Consider the following 18,725-nt stretch of genomic DNA (forward strand, 5'->3'; position numbering starts at 1 on the left):
CTGGACCGGGAGAGGCCGCTGTCAGGCAGGAGCTGGGTTTCTCCGGGCCGCTGGGAAGCAGAAGGTGGGCCTGGAAGGAATGACGTAGGGAAGCCTGGGGCCTACAAAGGCTGCCAGGAGTTGAGCAGGAGCTGGGCCGAACGTGGCTGTTGCGAGGCAGGAGCTGGGCCAGCAGGCGCAGCTGGGAGGGAGAGCTGGGCCTGGAGAGGACGGCGAGAGGGAAGAGCTGGGCCCGTGGAGGCTGCCAACAGGCAGAGCAGAAGCTTGGCATAAGGCGGCCCTTCTGAGGCAAGAGCTGGGCCTGGCGGGGGTCCACTGTGAGGAGGCAGAGGCCGTGCGTCTACGGGCCTACGACAGGCAGGAGCTGGGCCTGGCGAGGCCAACTTCAGGATGCTTTGGGCCCGCACAGGCCATCGGCGGTGGGGGCCCAGTTGAGAAAGCCACGTGCAGGTAGACACCGTTGGGGCGGGCGGGAGCTGGGCCTGGAGAGGCCACCGTGAGGCGTCAGCTGGGCCTTGAGAGCCCAGTATGAGGCAGTTGCTGGGATTGTTGAGGCCGACGGGAGGCCAGCAGGAACACGGCCGGAGAAGGCGGCCGTGAGGCAAGAGTTGGGCATGGGAAGGCCGCTGCGAGGCCAGAGGTGGGCCTGGAGAGCTGGACTGGAGGAGGTTTCGGGCCTACGAAGGCCGCCGCGAGCCGGGCGTGAGCCGAGTCAAAAGCGGCCGTCTGCAGGCAGGGGCTGGGCCTGGAGGCGCAGTCGCGAGAGAGTTCTGGGCCTGGAGAGGAGCCTGGGAGGCAGCCACTGGGCCGTGGAGGTGGCTTGCCGACTTGGGCCTGCAGAGGCCGCCACGAGGGAAAAGCTGGGCCTCTGAAAGAGGCCGTGGCGAGGGACGAGCTGGGCCAAAAGAGGCCATCAGGATGCACGAGCCGGGCCTGCGGAGGCCGATGAAAGGGAGGAGCCCGCCTTGGGGGAGGCCGCAGTGAGGCACGAGATGAGCCTAAAGAGACCATCGGGAGGCAGGAGCCGGGCCTGTCGGGGCTGCCGTGAGGCAGGCAGCAACGTGGCTGGGGGACGCTGACACGAGGCAAGAGCTGGGCCCGGACAGGCCGCTGTGAGGCAGGAGCTGGGACTCTCCAAGCCGCCGGGGAGCCGAAGGTGGGGCCTGGAAGGCCTGACTTAGAGGAGCCTGCGGCCTACAAAGGCTGCCAGGAGCTGGGCAGGAGCTGGGCCGAATGTGGCTGTTGCGAGGCAGGAGCTGGGCCGGCGGGTGCAGCCGGGAGGCAGAGCTGGGCCTGGAGAGGCAGGCTGGAAACAGTTCTGGGCCTGGACAGGACGGCGAAAGGCAAGAGCTGGGCCCATGGAGGCTGCCAACAGGCAGGGCACACGTTTCGCATGAGGCGGCCACGCTGAGGCAAGAGCTGAGCCTGGCGGAGGTCCAATGTGAGGAGGCAGAGGCCGTGCCTCTAGGGGCCTATGACAGGCAGGAGCTGGGCCTGGCGAGGCTGACGTCAGGATGCTTTGGGCCCGCACAGGCCATTGGCGGGGGGTCCCAGTTCAGAAAGCCTGGGGCCCGGTGACACCGTCGGGGCGTGCGGGAGCTGGGCCTGCAGAGACCACCGTGAGGCGTCAGCTGCGCCTCGAGAGCCCAGTGTGAGGCAGGCGCTGGGCTTGTTGAGGCCGCCAGGAGGCCGGCAGGAACACGGCCGGGGAAGGCCACTGTGAGGCAAGAGCTGGGCCTGGGAAGGCCGCTGTGAGGCCAGAGGTGGGCCTGGAGAGCTGGACTGGAGGTGGTTTCGGGCCTACGAAGGCCGCCGCGAGCCAGGCATGAGCCGAGTCAAAAGTGGCCGTTTGCAGGCAGGGGTGGGTCTGGAGGCGCAGCCGCCAGCAAAGAGCTGGGCCCGGTGAGGAGGCCGGGAGGCAGCAACTAAGCCAGGGGAGGCTGACTTGAGGAATTTCTGGGCCTGGAGATGCCGCCAGAAGGGAAAAGCTGGGCCTCAAGAGGCCGTGGCGAGGCACAAGCCAGGCCTAAAAAGGCCATTGGGATGCAGGAGCTGGGCCTGCGGAGGCTGCCAAAAAGCGGGAGCGTGGCCTGGGGAGGCCGCAGCGAGGCATGAGATGAGCCTCTTTATGAGGCCCTTGGCAGGGAGGAGCCAGGCTTGCCAAGGCTGCCGCAAGGCAAAGGGAAACGTGGCCTGGGGAGGCTGACATGAGGCCACAGCTGTGCCGGGAGAGGCCATCGTCATGGCTCCGGCATTGGGGACCCTGCTCAAGTACATCCAAAAGGACCCTTCCCACACCAGTCTTCATAGTGGTCAAGTGCAGCAGCCACTTAGCTCCCAAGGCATGTGCCACAGCTGACATTTCATCACAATCAACGGTAAGTGGTAGCTTGAGTCATTGTGAGGTCACTTCCTGGATATCAACAGCATCCCATGTCCCACCGGCAAGGAGCTTAGCACGGCCCCTTGGATAACCAAACCTATGCCCAAATCCCATCTGTGTGGGTCTGTCTCCTGGGACCCTTCCTAGCATCAACTCTGCATTAGTCAGGGTCCAATCAGGAGACATAAACCACTCAAAAGTCCAAAGTCCTAAAATTTAATACAGAGAATTATTCATTATAACGGGAACAGCATAATGAGAGATTGGCTAGCACAAAGTAAAGAGAATTCTAGAGAATATAGGAGTAGCCAAAGTCAGGCATGGTGGCTCATGCCAGCAATTTAAGAAGCCGAAGTAGGAGGATTGCTTGAGGCCAGGAGCTAGAGACCGGCCTGGGCAACACAGTGAGACCCTGTCTCTATCCAAAACAAGAAAAAAATTAGCTGGGTGTGGTGGTGCATACTCATAATCCCAGCTACTTGGGAAGCTGAAGTGGGAGGGTAGTTTGAGCCTGTGAGGTCAAGGCTGCAGTGAGTCATGATTATGGCACTATAGTCAAGCCTGGGTGACAGAGCGAGACCCTGTCTCAAAGAACAAAACAACAACAACTATTTACAGACAGAAGAGAAATAGGGTTAATAAGGTATATGGAAAGATGTTGAAATGTGACAAATAATATGAGGGCTTTTATCCATTTAAAATTATCAAACGAAAAATAACTTATTAAATTATAATACCCTGTGCTGGCAAAGATGCAGTGAAATGGGCACTTCCTTATACAATGAGGGGTGTCTAAACTGTATATAAGCCTTTCAGGGTAAAGCTTCCAATTTTTTATTTATTTATTTTTTTTGAGATGGAGTTTCACTCTCGTTGCTGAGGCTGGAGTGCAACGGTGTGATCTCGCGAGGTTCACTGCAACCTCCACCTCCCGGGTTCAAGCGATTCTCCTGCCTCAGCCTCTGAATAGCTGGGATTACATGTGTGTGTCACCACACCCAGCTAATTTTGTATTTTTAGTAGAGACAGGGTTTCTCCATGTTAGGCTGGTATTGCACTCCAGAACTCAGGTGATCCACCCACCTCAGCCTCCCAAAGTGTTGGGATTACAGGCGTGAGCCACCATGCCTGACTGGCAATTTTTTTAAATAATAGAGACACTGTCTCACCATACTGTCTCCTCCAAGTACTGGGGTCACGCAATCCTCCTGCCTTCGCCTACCAAAGTGCTGGGATTATACCTGGGAGGCACCCAAAACCTTGTCAATTTACATCAAGGACAATGAGAATGTCCATTCACCATGACTCACAGTAATCTTTCTTCTGGAAATACCTTGGAAGACAACTGAACCTAAACAAAAAGTCATCTGCACAAACACAGAGAAAATCTGGGAGTAACTGAAGACAGAGTGGTTAAGCGAAATAAGAAACAGTTATAAGAAATTAAACTATCTATGGTATTTATAGGCACCTGGTAGAAGGTCAGTTAATGTTAGCCGCTACTTTTTCATTGTTTTGAGACAGGGTTACTCTGTCACTCAGGCTGGAGTGCAGAGGCCTGATCGTGACTCACTGCAGTCTAAGCCTCCCTGGGCTCAAGTGATCCTCCCACCTCAGCCTCCCAAGTAGCTGGGACTACAGGAACATGCCATCACACTAGGCTAATTCATGTATATTTCTGTAGGGATGGTGACTCCCTTGATTTCTGAGGCCTGTCTCAAACTCTTGGCCTCGAGCCATCCTCCTGCTTCAGCCTCCCAAAGTGTTGTGATTACCGGTGTGAGCCACCACACCTGATCAGCTGCTACTTTTATATTATACCACTAAATTCAAAATTATTTGTCATTAAAAATAAACATTTTCAAGGCTATGGAACAATATGTGTCCTACAGCATAACTGTAAAAACATATACGGTCATCCCTCGGTATACAGAGAGGATTCGTTCCAGCCCCCCATCTCTGCATATACCAAAATCCATGCATACTCACGTTTCGCAGTCAGCCCTTTGGAACCCACGTACAGGAAGAGTCCAAATATTAGTTGGGCATTGTGGCAAGCACATACAGTCTCAGCCACTTGAGAGGCTGAGGTGGGAGGACTGCTTGAGCCTGAGAGGTCGAGGATGCAGTCAGCTGTGATAGCACTATCACACTCCAGCCTGGACAACAGAGCAAGACCCTGACTCAGAAAAAAAAGAAAAGAAAAAAGGTTAGAAATTGTAATGATGTCTGTTGGGCAAAATTCCATATAAGCAAAGTATAAATTAATGAAGCAACTGGTGATAAATCACTACGATTGACTTTCTGGAGTTTCTGACAATAAAGGTAAGAAAAATTCAAAACAAAGAGACAGAGAGTAAAAAAACAAATTAGGGAAAGATTCTACGTGTTAAATATGATGACACTGGCCATGTTCGTGCAGCAGGAGTATGTCACAATATGACATACCTTGGAGAGAAGTTAGCAGATGAGGAAGTTGACAAAAATGATGAGAGATGCTAAATACTGATAGCGATAGTCAAGTAAACCACGAAGAATTTCCGTAACTGACATCAGCAAAGTGGGAATATTGTACAGTGTGTGTTGAAGTTCCTGTACAACATTGTTTATTTGCCTTCTGTTTGTAAGGAATGTATTTACTAAAAGTTCTTCTTGCTGTCAAAAGAATATGTGTAAGTCATTAGAACTTATTCTTCTGTTTTTCTACTTTTATCTTCCGGCCATCATCCCACAGCCTTAATTTGGAAATTTATTTTTAGGAAATCGAACAAGTGCTTGCTGTGGTGGCTCATACCTCTAGGATGGGAGGCAGGGGTGGAAGGGTCACTTGAGGCCAGGAGTTTGACACCAGCCTGGCCAACGAAGAGAGACCCCATGTCTACCAAGCAATTTAAAGAATAGCCAGGTGTCATCATGTATAACTACAGTCCCAGCTACTAAGGAGGCTGAGGCAGGAGGAGCCTTAGCCTAGGGGTTCAAGGCTACGGTGAGCTGTGATTGCACCACTGTACTCCAGCCTGTGTTGCAGAGGAGACCCCATCTCCTAAAACAAAACAAAGAAAGAAAGAAGGAAGGAAGGAAGGAAGGAAGGAAGGAAGGAAGGAAGGAAGGAAGGAAGGGAGGGAAGGAAAGAAAGGAAGGAAGGGAGGGAAGGAAAGAAAGGAAGGAAGGGAGGGAAGGAAAGAAAGGAAGGGAGGGAAGGAAAGAAAGGAAAGAAGAAAGGAAAGAAAGGAAAGAAAAAGAAAGAAAATAGGTAAAGTAGCAAGTTGTATGTGGCTTACTCTGAATATGTCTAAACTACATGTTCTCAATCTTTTCGGGTCTAGCATATCTTCACATTTTTTAACTCTATTGAAGATCTCTTAAGACTTTTTCTTTATATCAATAATTATGTTAAAATTAGAAAATAAGACAAAAATTTTAAAATGTTCATTACATATTAATAATAAAACCATTTCATGTTGATATAATACAGGACAAATTCTAAAATATATATTCATTACACATGAATAATAAAACCATTACAAGTTGACGTAATACTTTTTTTTTTTTTTTTTTGAGAAACAGCCTCACTCTTTCACCCACGCTGGAGTGAAGTGGCACGATCTTGACTCACTGCAACCTCCGCCACCTGGGTTCAAGCAATTCTCCTGGCTCAGCTTCCCAAGTAGCTGGGATTACAGGCGCCCAACACCATGCCTGGCTAATTTTTGTGTTTTTATAGTAGAGATGTGGTTTCGCCATGTTGGCCAGGCTGGTCTCAAAATCCTGACCTCAGGTGATCACCTCGGTCTCCCAAAGTGCTGGGATTACAGGCGTGAGCCATTGCGCCCATGCTAATGTATATATTAATACATATGTACATATATATGTGTATACATATTTATATAAATCTAGATTTATATAAATATGTAAATATATATTATAGTTATATATTTATATATTAAATATATTTATATAAATCTAGATTTATATAAATATATATGTACACACACATATTTTTATATATACATATATATATATTTTTTTTTTTTTTTTTTTTTTTTTTTGAGACGGAGTCTCACTCTGTTCCCCAGGCTAGAGTGCAGTGGCACAATCTTGGCTCACTGCAAGCTCCGTCTCCCAGGTTCACGCCATTCTCCTGCCTCAGCCTCCCCGGCAGCTTGGACTACAGGTGCCCACTGCCATGCCTGGCTAATTTTTTTGTATTTCTAGTAGAGACAGGGTTTCACCGTGTTAGCCAGGATGGTCTAGATCTCCTGACCTCGTGATCTGCCCGCCTCGGCCTCCCAACAGATTCATGTATTTTTTAAAACACTGATTAGTCCTCTCTCCGGTCCGTGCCTCCAAAATGACAAAGAAAAGAAGGAACAATGGTCGTGCCAAAAAGGGCCGCGGCCACGTGCAGCCTATTCGCTGCACTAACTGTGCCCGATGCGTGCCCAAGGACAAGGCCATTAAGAAATTCGTCATTCAAAACATAGTGGAGGCCGCAGCAGTCAGGGACATTTCTGAAGCGAGCGTCTTCGATGCCTATGTGCTTCCCAAGCTGTATGTGAAGCTACATTACTGTGTGAGTTGTGCAATTCACAGCAAAGTAGTCAGGAATCGATCTCGTGAAGCCCGCAAGGACCGAACACCCCACCCCGATTTAGACCTGCGGATGCTGCCCCACGTCCCCCACCAAAGCCCATGTAAGGAGCTGAGTTCTTAAAGACTGAAGACAGACTATTCTCTGGAGAAAAATAAAATGGAAATTGTACTTAAAAAAAAACAAAAAAAAACCACTGATTAGTCAGGCAACAATACTGGGGAGGGGTCTCCTCATTCCCAGTGATGCAAACCCTACTGCACGGCTCCAGGGCTGCAAGGGCTACAGAGCCAAAAGGCTCTAACTTATGATTTCATTACTTTATTTGTATTGTGAGACAGGGTCCTGCTCTGTCGCCCAGGCTGGAGAGCAGTTGTGCACTTATAGCTCACTGAAGCCTCGACCTTCTGAATTTAAGCCATCTTCCTGCCTCAGCTCCCCACTGGCTGGTACCACAGTTGAGTACCACCATACCTGGCTATTTTTTTAATTTTTTGTAGAGTGAGGGGTCTTGCTATGTTGCCCAAGCTGGCCTCAAACACCTGACCTCAAGAGATCTGCCCATCTCAGCCGCCTGAGTAGCTGGGACTACAAGTACACATCACCATGCCTAGCTACATTTCATTTTATTAAATTTTGAAAAATATTTTTATTGAGAGGAGGTCTTGCTATGTTGCCCAGGCTGGTCTCGAATTCCTGCCCTTAAAAGATACTCCCATCTCTGCCTCCCAAACAGCTGGGACTACAGGCATGAGCCACTGCACTGAGCCTGAAGAGATTTCTTTAATCTACTATCCCATATTTAATAGGACTGGGAAAGGCAGTAGTGTTTTTTAAAATTACTTAATAATTCAGTAATAATCTAACACAACCTTGACTCCTGCCTTCTCTCACACCCCACATCCAGTCTGTCAGGAAATCCTGTTGACTGTCTTCAACATGTACTGAAGATCCCCACCCAGCAACTCCCTGGCCTCCTCCCCTACTTCTCTCCTCTGACCATCTCTCAACACCACCATGACCCTGGTCAGGACCACTATCATCTCCCGCCTGGATGTTGCCACAGCTTGGCCCCCATGCTTACCCAAATCTTCCCACAGTCTTTCTCAATGCAGCAGCCAGAGAATGCTTTTAAATCGGCAGACAGATCATGTCGCCTCTCTGCTCAGAACCCTCCTGAATTTCCCATCTAGCCCAGCAATAACCTCCCAGGGCTTACACGGTCTGTACTGATCCCTGCCCAGCAAATCTCTGGCCTGCTGCCCTAATTTTCTTTTTTTTTTTTTTTTTTTGTAATTAAAATGGGGAGATTTAATATTAAATTATTAAGCTATGATACAATAACATAAAGATGTAAAGAGAACTCTAAAGTCGGGCTGGCAAACTTCTTTATAATGGGACAGATAGTGAATATATTAGGCTTTCTAGGCCATACTTTCTCTGTCATAACCATTCAATGCTTTATAGACAACACATAAATAAATGGACCTGGCTGCATTTCAATAACATTTTATTTACAAAACAGGTAGGGAGCTGGATTTGGCCAGAAAACTATGGGGTTTGAACACAGTTTGCCAACCCTTGCTCTAAAGAATGCCCTAGGGCCAGTCTGGCACAGTGGCTCACACCCGCAATCCCAGCACTTTGGGAGGCTGAGGCAGGCGGATCACCTGAGGTCAGGAGTTTGAGACCAGCCTGGCCAACATGGCGAAACCCCGCCTCCACCAAAAATACAAAAATTCACCGGGCGTGGTGGCAGGTGCCTGTAATCCCAGCCACTTGGGGGGCTGAGGCAGGAGAATCACCTGAACCCGGGAGGCAGAGGCCGCAGTGAGCTGAGATTGTGCCACTGCACTCCAGCCTGGGCAACAGAGCTGGACCCCATCCCAAAAAAAAAAAAAAAAAAAGAAGAAGAAGAAGAAGAAGAAGAATGCCCTAGGGCCTAGGGAGAGTGCTCAAGGCAGCACAGACCTGGAAGGGAAACCCCCACCTTCCTAACCTGCTGCCCTAATTTTCTCCCTCTCACCTTTTGCTCCACTAGCCTCCTTCCAGAGCCTCAGACACACCTCAGACACTTTATTCTGTTGTTTCTGCCTACAATGCTCTTCCCACAGCACCTTGGCCAACTCCTTCCCCTCCTTCAAGTCTTTGCTCAATTTTTACTTAGGAGACCACCGCTGACTATTCTATTTAACATTGCCATCTGTCCCCTTGCCCACCATGCTTATTCTTTCTTTTTTTTTTTTTTTTTTGTGGAGACAAGATCTCACTCTGCCACCAAGGCTGGAGCACAGTGGTGCAATCACAGCTCACTGCAACCTCCAATTCCCAGGCTCAAGCAATCCTCCCACCTCAGCCTCCCTAGTAGCTGGGACTACAGGTGCATGTTCATCATGCCTGGCTGATTTCTTTTATTATTTTATTTTATTTTATCTTATTTTAAGATGGAGTTTCACTCTTCTCACCCAGGCTGGAGTGCAATGGTGCGATCCTGACTCACTACAACCTCCACCTCCCATTTTCAAGGGTGTCTCCTGCCTCAGCCTTCCCAGTAACTGGGATTACAGGCACGTGCCACCGTACCCGGCTAACTTTTGTATTTTCAGTAGACAGGGGGTTTTGCCATATTGGCCAGGCTGTTCTCGAACTCCTGACCTCAGGTGATCTGCCTGCCTCAGCCTCCCAAAGTGCTGAAATTACAGGCGCAAGCCACCGCGCCCAGCCATTTTTAAAATTTTTTGTAGAGATAGGGTCTCACTATGTTGCCCAGGCTAGTCTTGAACTCCTGGCCTCAAGTGATCCTCCTGCCTGGATTCCTAAAGTGCTGGGATTACCAGCATAAGCCACCATGCCTGGCTTTATGTTCATTTCTTCTTGTGGCTGCAACAAACTTTCCTACATTTAGTGGCTAAAAACCACAAATAAACCATCTTACAATTCTGGGGGCCTTGAAGCCCCAACTAGGCCTATTAAGGCTAAAGTCAAGGTGTCAGCAGGGCTGCATTCCTTTTGAAGGCTCTAACATGTTCTCTTGGCTTTTCCAGCTTCTAGAAGCCACCCCCATTCCTTAGATCACGGCCCCTTACTCCATCTTCAAAGCCAGAAGTGAAGCATCTTCAAATCTCCCTCTTTGACCTCGGCTTCCATCACCACATCTCCTGCTCCAGTTCTGACTCTCCTACCCTCTTTCTTTTATACAGATCCTTGCGATTCACCTGAGGTCAAGAGTTCGAGACCAGCCTGAACAACAGGGAGAAACCCCATCTCTACTAAAAATACAAAAATTAGCAGGGCGTAGTGGTGCATGCCTGTATTCCCAGCTACTCTGGAGGCTGAGGCAGGAGAATTGCTTGAACCCAGAAGGCAGAGGTTGCAGTGAACCAAGATCGCACCATTGCACTCCAGCCTGGGCAACAAGAGCGAAACTCCGTCTCAAAAAAAAAACAAAAAACAAACAAAAAAATCCTTGTAATTGCCGGGCATGGTGGCTTCCACCCATAATCCCAACAATTTGGGAGGTCAAAGCAGGAGGAACACTTGAGGCCCAGAGTTTGAAACTAGCCGGGACAACATAGTGAGACCCCACCTCTACAAAAAAATAAAAATAAATATTAGCCAGACGTGGTGTGTGCCTGTACTCCCAGCTACTTGAGAGGCTGAGGTGAGATGATCGCTTTAGCCCAGGAGTTTGAGATCAGCCTGGGCAACATAACTAAATTTCTTCTCTACAAAAATGAGCTGGGCATGGGTGACATGCATGTGTAGTCCCAGCTACTTGAGAAGCTGAGGTAGGAGGATTGCTTGAGCTCAGGAGGTCAAAGCTATAGTGAGCTATGATCACATCACTGCACTCCAGCCTGGATGACACGGGGAGATTTTGTCTCAAAAAAAGAAAAGAAAAATATATTTGGTCTCTGTCCCTGGTTCCTGGCACAGAGCTTCTAAAGCTCTTATAAAGACCTCAGTCTTAGAGGTGACAGGAGCATCTTTTGTTTTAATATTTGGTCTTTGTCCCAGGTTTCTAACACAAGAGCCTTTAAGACCTTTGGTATCTCCAGCATGACAAGAATGCATTTGGGGGTATTGTTGAGAGATTAGTGGCTGCAAGCTCCTAGATTTCTTTAGGAGGAGGACTGATTGCCAGAAAAAGCAACCACATGATTAGAGGCTTGGAACTTTCAGCCTCACCCGCTTAACTCCAGGAGGCAAGACGGGCTGGAGATTGACTTAATCACCAGTGGCCAAGGATTTATCAATCGTGCTTGCATAATAAAGCCTCCATAAACACCCTGAACAGGGATTGCAGAGCTTCTGGGTTGCTGAACATAGGAGATTCTGGGAGGGTAGCATGTTCAACAAAGTTCATGGGAGCTCTGTGCCCCTCCCCACTTACCTTGCCCTGGGCATCTTTTTTTTTTTTTTTTTTTTTTTTTGAGAAAGTGTCTGGCTCTTTTATCCAGGCTAGAGTGCAATGGCACAATCTTACCTCACTACAACCTAAGCCTCCCCAGTCCCCAGATCAAAACATCTTCCCACCTCAGCTTCCCTAGTAACTGGAACCACAGGCACATGCCACCATGCTCAGTTATTTATTTATTTATTTATTGAGACGGAGTCTAGTTCTGTAGTAACTGGAACTACAGGTGCACATCACTGCACTTGGTTAATTTATTTATTTATTGAGACAGAATCTAGTTCTGTCACCCAGGCTAAAGTGCAGTGGTGTGATCTCAGCTAACTGCAACCTCCACCTCCCGGGTTCAAGCGATTCTCCTGCCTCAGCCTTCTGAGAAGCTAGGAATATAGGTGCATGCCACCATGCCTGGCTAATTTTTGCATTTTTAGTAGAGATAGGGTTTCACCATGTTGGTCAGACCGGTCCCGAACTCCTGACCTCGTGATTCGCCCACCTTGGCCTCCCAAAGTGCTGGGATTACAGGCTTGAGCCACCGTGCCCAGCTTTTTAAAAATTTTTTAGAGACAGGGTTTCACCATGTTGCCCAGGCTGGTCTCAAACTCCTGAGTTTAAGCAATCCTCCCACCTCGGCCTCCCAAAGTGCTGGGATTACAGTGTGAGCCACTGCATCTGGCATGTACATCTCTTTCATTAGCTGGATCATGTATCTGCGATGTATCCTTTATGAGGATGTATCCTTTACACCGCTGGATCTGCAATGTATCCTTTACAAGGAACCAGTAATAGGAAATGAACTGGCCCGATGTGGTGGCTCACATCTGTAATCCCAGCGCTTCAAAGAGGCTGAGGTGGCAGGATTGCTTGGGCCCAGGAATTTGTGGCCAACCTGTGCAACATAACAAGACCCCATCTCTACAAAAAATACATTAGCCAGAAATAGTGGTGCAAGCGTGTAGTCTCAGCTACTAGGGAGGCTGAGGTGGTCAGGACCACCTGATCCCAGGCAGTTGAGGCTGCAGTGAGCTGTGACTGCACCACTGCACACCAGCCTGGGCAACAAAATGAGAACCTGTCTCTCAGAAGAAAAGGAAACAAACTGTTTTTCTGAGTTCTGTAAGTTGTTCTAGCAAATGATTAAACCCCAAGAAGGGGGTCATGGGAACCCCTGATTTGTAACAGGTTGGTCAAAAGTACAGGTGACAACCTCGGACTTGCCAGTGGCATGTGAAGCGAGGGTGGTCTCGTGGGACTGAGCCCGTAACCTGTGGGGTCTACGCCAACTCCAAGAAGTGTCAGAATAAAATTGTGGGATACCCAGTTAATATCCAGAGCATTGGAGAACTTGGTGTAGAAATTCCACACACACATTCAGTCAGAAGTGTGTGAGTAGAGACAAACACGGGCTTTTCTTTCACCTGTTTACCTGCTTAACTGCATAGGAGAGGCAACACGTGGTGCTCATGAACAAAGCAAACATTAAAGTCAGACCAGACCCGACATTTGACTCACTCTTAATATCCAGGTGAGCTTGGGCAAATCACTCATCATTCCTAAGTCCTCATCACTTCATTCACAAAATGGGGATAACTGTGGCACCTACCTGTGATTTTGTGAGAATTAATGAAATATTATGCTTGATGTTATTGTGATCATTATACCTATTCCAAACTATTTGACAAGGACAGTGATAGATGATAACATCAAAAGATTAGAAACTGTAATGAGGTCTCTCGGGCAAAATTCCATACAAGCAAATTACTATCTCTCCAAAGCATTCCTGCCACAATTAATTCACAATTCCCTGAATAAAATGTGCCATCTTTATTGTCCAGGTCTTTACAGTGCTGGTTTCCCTGCTTGAGCAGCTCACTCCATCCCAGCCCATTCCCCATCCCTCCACCTCCCCCTTCTCTGCCCACTCTCATACAATTCTTCCTCATCTTTCAGGACCCAGCTTCAATGTCACCTTAACTGGATGCTTCTCTCACCCTCCAGAAATGCTTCTTATTGCATTTGATGCATGCACTATTATTTGATCATTTTTGAGTCATAGTCCAAGTCTTTTTGTAACTGAATAACATGTTACCCAATCAGTCTCTCTTCCTGGACTCTGAAGTCTTTCATGGAAGATCCAGCTGGAAGTGACAAAGATATTCTTTAAAAGAAAAAAAAAAGGGGATGACACAGACAGACACAAATTCTTAAACATTTTAAATGGTATGTGAAAAGCAAACAAAATTCAAAGGCTTATGGGGAACACTTAGGAAGGAAAGAATTACTGGGAACTTCATAAAGGGTTTTTTTTTTTTTTTTTGAGACAGAGTCTTGCTCTGTTGCCCAGGCTGGAATGCAGTGGCGCAATCTCGGCTCACTGCAAGCTCTGCCTCCTGGGTTCACACCATTCTCCTGCCTTAGCCTCCTGAGTAGCTGGGACTACAGGCACCTGCCACCACACCTGGCTAATTTTTTGTACTTTTAGTACAGGTGGGGTTTCACCGTGTTAGCCAGGATGGTCTCAATCTCCTGACCTCGTGATCTGCCTGCCTTGGCCTCCCAAAGTGCTGGGACTACAGGCGTGAGCCACCATGCCCAGTCTAATTTTTATTTTATCTTATTTTTTGAGACTGAGTCTCATTCTGTTACCTATGGTGGAATGCAGTGGTGCAATCAGGGCTCACTGCAGCCTCGACCTCCTGGGCTCAAGTAATCTCCCCTAATTTTTATTTAAGAAACTCAGTCTTGGTTGAGCATGGTGGCTTACGCCTGTAATCTCAACACTTTGGGAGACTGAGAGGGGCGGATTACTCGAGCCCAGCAGTTTGAGATCAGCCTGGGCAACACATTAAGACCCTGTCTCTACGCAAAAAACAGAGTGAATTTATGAAAGGCAATTTTTTCCACAGACTAGGGGTAGAGGGAATGACTTCAGGATGATTCAAGTGCATTACACATATTGTGCACTTTATTTCTATTATTATTGCATTGTAATATACAATGAAATAATTCTACAACTCATGATAATGTACAATCAGTGGGATCTCTGAACTTATTTTCCTGCAACTAGACTGTCCATCCGGGGCGATGGGAGAAACAGGCATTAGATTCTTATAAGGAGCGTGCAACCTAGATCCCTTACATGCACACTTCACAACAGGGTTCGTGCTCCTATGAGAATCTAATGCTGCTGCTGATCTGACAAGACATGGCGCTCAGGTGGTCATGGGAGCGATGGGGAGGGGCTATAAATACAGATGAAGTTTCCCCTCACTCGCCCGCTGCTCACCTCCAGCTCTGTGGCCCTGTGGATGGAGACCCCTGCTCGAGTGCATTCGAAAGTATCCATCCCATACCATTCTTCAGACTCATCTATACTGCCGCAGTGGTCAAGTGTAGCACCCCTTAGCTTGAATGGCATATGCCTCGGCTGGCATTTCATCACAATCAACAGTAAGTGGTAGCTTCAGTCATTGTGAGGTCACTTCCTAGAAATCACCAGCATCCCATGTCCCATTGGCAAATAGCTCAGCTCTGCTCCTTGGATAACCAAACCTACGCCCAAATCCCATCTGTGTGGGTCCATCTCCTGGTACCCTTCCTAGCATCAATTCTGTATTTCTAGGAGTCCAATCAGGAGATATAAACCACTCAGAAGTTTAAACTAAAATGGGCACAGTGGCTCACACCTGTAATCACAGCACTTTCGGAGGCCAAGGCGGGTGATCGCTTTGAGCTCAGGAGTTTGAGACCAGCCTGGGAAACATGGTGAAACACCATCTCTACAAAAAACACAAAAATTGCTGGGCGCGGTGGCTCACGCTTGTAATCCCAGCACTTTGGGAGGCTGAGGCGGGCGGATCACGAGGTCAGGAGATCGAGACCACGGTAAAACCCCGTCTCTACTAAAAATACAAAAAATTAGCCGGGCGTGGTGGCGGGCGCCTGTAGTCCCAGCTACTCGGAGAGGCTGAGGCAGGAGAATGGCGTGAACCCGGGAGGTGGAGCTTGCAGTGAGCCGAGATTGCGCCACTGCACTCCAGCCTGGGCGACAGAGCGAGACTCCGTCTCAAAAAAAAAAAAAAAAAAAAAAAAAAAAACCACACAAAAATTAGCCAGGCGTGGTGGCACATATCTGTAATCCCAGCTACTCGGGAGGCTGAGGAAGGAGAATTGCTTGAGCCTGGGAAGTGGAGGTAGCCATGAGCAGAGATCGTGCCACTGCACTTTAGCCTAGGTGATCGAGTGAGACCCAGTACCAATAAAAAACAAAGTAAAAAATATATATATGTAAATTTAATATAAAAAGTATTAATTATAACAGAGGATTGGCATAATGAGTGACACACTAGCACAAATGAAAGACAACTCTAGAGAATACAGAACTAGCAGAGGCCAGGCATGGTGGCTCATGCCTGTAATCCCAGCAATTTGGGAAGCCTAGGCAGGAGGATCGCTTGAGGACAGGAGTTGGAGACCAGCCTGGGCAACATAGTGAGACCCTGTGTCTACCAAAAAAAGAAAAAAAATTAGCCAGGTGTGGTGGTGGTGCACACCTATAGTTCCAGCTACTTTGGAGTCTGGGGTGGGAAGATCCTTTGAGCCTGAGAAGTCTAGGCTGCAGTGAGTATGGGTGGATTTTGGTGTACACAGAAATGGGGGAGCTGGAACTAATCCCCCCCATATACCAAGAGACAAATTGTATCTGTTTTTACAGTTATACTGTAGGATACATTATGTTCCATGACAATGGTAATTTTTAATGACAGTTTTTAATTGAGTGGAATTACCATAAAAATAATAAAAGTAGCAGCTAATATTTACTGAGCTGTTACTAGGTGCCTATAAATACAATAGATTTTGAAATTCCCCATAACTCTTCCTTATTCCACGTAACCACTCTATCTTAAATTACTCATGCTTGCTTCAGTAGCACATATACTAAAGTTGGAACAACAGGGAGATTGGCATGGCCTCTGTGCAAGAACGACATGCAAGTTTGTGAAGCATTCCATATTTTTTTTAAAAAGAGAAACAAATTACATCCGGATTTTCACTGTGTGCATATGACCTTTTGTTTAGGTTGAATTATATCCAAAAATGGTATTTCCAGAAGTGAGATTACTGTGAGTCACAGGGCGTGTGCATTATTATTACACTTGATGTAAATTGTCGAGCTTTCAGGCATGGTGGCTGTCTGCTTATAATTCCAGCACTTTGGGAGGCTGAGGTGGGAGCATTGCTTGAGCCCAGGAAGTTGTGGCTGCAGTGAGCCATAATTGCACCACTGCGCTCCAGTCTGGGCAACAGAGTGAGATAGAAGGTTGACTTTTTAATAGAATTTTTCTGTTCACTTGAAGATATGGCCAGGACTGTGCTATATGAAAATTCTTCATAAAATAATTATCTCATCCAATTAATGTTGTAATCGGGAACAGAAAATGTTCTGGTGACTATTTATTCCTTCACTTGCTATTATAGAAACTATTGCCAGTGGGCACTTAACAACCAAAAGTGTCATCTCTGAGCTACTCACAATAAAAGGTGATGTCTGGGGCCCAGGTGTGTTGAGGTCCCTATGTCTGGGTTATGGGTGCTGAGTAGGACTTACTTGTCCATCCATTTTCTATATTCCAGCACTGGGAAACTTGGGTTTATCCATCTTGATAAGAGGTCATTTAAATTCCACCTGGCAAAAACCACAAATGGAAAAAAGGCCATGAAACTACAGGCTAGCCCTTGTTCTCAAAAGAATATTTAGCTTAGGTGGTTCTGTAAAAGAGGAATCACATTGTTGAAAACTCATCGCAGGTCAGGTGAGATGGCTCACAACTATAATCCCAGCCCAATGGGAGGCTAAGGCAGGAGGATATCCCGTGAGGCCAGAAGTTCAAGACCAGCCTGGGCAACACAGTGAAACCTCATCTCTACAAAAAATTAGAAAATGAGTTGGGTGCGGGGGCACATTCCTATAGTCCCAGCTACTTTGGAGACTGAAGTGGGAGGATCAAAGTGGAAGCTGCAGTGAGCTCTGATCCCACTGCACTCCAGCCTGGGTGACAGAGTGAGAAAACACACACACACACACACAAACACACACCCCTCATCTCAGTCTGCCCAGCCTTCACACACACACACACACACACCCCTCATCTCAGTCTGCCCAGCCTTGACTAGTGAAAAGGGTCTTCTGGTTACAGAAGAGGGATGCTCTTTTTTAGGACAGGGAGGGACCAGCAAGTTTGTTCACAGCCTTTCCCTCATCCTCTGCTTAGTTTTCCAAGAAACTTCAGGTGGAAAGCGAGTCCCTGGGGAAAAGACCTAACTCATCAGGTTACCAAAGGAGAAATATGCATCCTTTGTCAATTAATAAATGGAACACCTGCCTTAAAAACCAGGGAGTTCTGCTAGGGTGAATCACTCCCTACAACCCTGACCTATGCAGGGAATGTAAAAACCTGGAGTTTGGGGACCTATAATATTGAAGGCCACATTGCAGATGTGGAGACCTTACCAAAGTACAGCCTTTCCACAAAGTACTACCAAACACCAGCTGGCTGTCTCCATGGGACACCGCCGTATCTCTGGCTCTCGTTTCCCCCGGAGATGCTCTATTCCAGCCTTCTCTTACATTTTGTATCCCGCATAGTTCCTGGCATAAAGACTTACAACATATCAGGCTGCTATGTTAATGGTGATCTACTGCAGATCCAACTTGAGATTCTGGCAGGGTGCTTTGTGTTTGAGAAATTAAAGGGGAGAGAATGGACCTAGCCTGCTGGAATATAAAAAATTTAAAGAAGAAAAAAATATTAAAATAAAATTTTCTCCTAAAGAGCACTCAAAACCACAATACTAGATCTATTTATCTCTCTCTCGCTTTTTTTTTTCTGAGATAGGGTCTCACTCTGTCACTCAGACTGGAGTGCAGTGGCAAGATCACTGCTTACTGCAGCTTTCAACTCCTGGGCTCAAGCTATCCTCCCACTTCAGCCTCCTGAGTAGCTGAGATTACAGGTGCATGCCACCATGCCTGGCTAATTTTTTAACTTTTTGTAGAGACAGGGTCTCACTATGTGTCCCAGACTGGTCTTGAGCTCCTGAGTCAAACTAATCCTCCCGCCTTGGCCTCCCAAAGTGCTGGGATTATAGGCTTTAGCCACTGCGCCCAGTCTATTTATCTTTCTATAACTTATAAATTAAATCTTCCTCCTTAAATCACCTCCTTACCCACCCATCTGCAGGGATAGCAAACACAGGTCTCAGCAGGTCAGGCAACCTACAGGAGGGAATGAAGCCAGAGTAATGTGGGAGACCAGGGGGAACTACAGCAAACTGCA

The 18,725-nt window shown here is 47.6% G+C and overlaps 1 protein-coding gene and 2 pseudogenes across 3 annotated transcripts in view; 2 read left to right on the forward strand and 1 right to left on the reverse strand.

The window, feature by feature from the left end:
• Positions 1 to 279: 279 nt before the first annotated feature.
• The window catches only part of LOC129489837 (uncharacterized), a 35,770-nt gene continuing 17,324 nt past the window's right edge, over positions 280 to 18,725 (reverse strand). The window contains exons 1-5 of one of the 3 annotated variants that reach the window (XR_010122562.1): positions 14,675 to 15,160; positions 13,380 to 13,546; positions 12,901 to 12,991; positions 4,373 to 4,562; positions 280 to 2,413 (exon numbers count right to left, since the gene is read on the reverse strand). Coding sequence is in view for 1 of the 3 variants with exons in the window: in XM_063646418.1 (XP_063502488.1) it covers positions 999 to 1,324; positions 4,373 to 4,562; positions 13,478 to 13,526; positions 16,997 to 17,074 (643 nt within the window). In the remaining 2 variants the exon portion in view is untranslated. Of the gene's footprint in view, positions 2,414 to 4,372; positions 4,563 to 12,900; positions 12,992 to 13,379; positions 13,547 to 14,674; positions 15,161 to 16,996; positions 17,075 to 18,725 lie in introns of those variants that run through there. The other 2 variants (XR_010122563.1, XM_063646418.1) reach the window with 2 other exon arrangements.
• On the forward strand, positions 6,694 to 7,134 carry LOC129489834 (small ribosomal subunit protein eS26-like; annotated as a pseudogene).
• On the forward strand, positions 16,307 to 16,406 carry LOC129490845 (uncharacterized; annotated as a pseudogene).

Source organism: Symphalangus syndactylus, chromosome 9 (genome assembly GCF_028878055.3).
Source record: "Symphalangus syndactylus isolate Jambi chromosome 9, NHGRI_mSymSyn1-v2.1_pri, whole genome shotgun sequence".
NCBI classification, from domain to species: Eukaryota; Metazoa; Chordata; class Mammalia; order Primates; family Hylobatidae; genus Symphalangus; species Symphalangus syndactylus.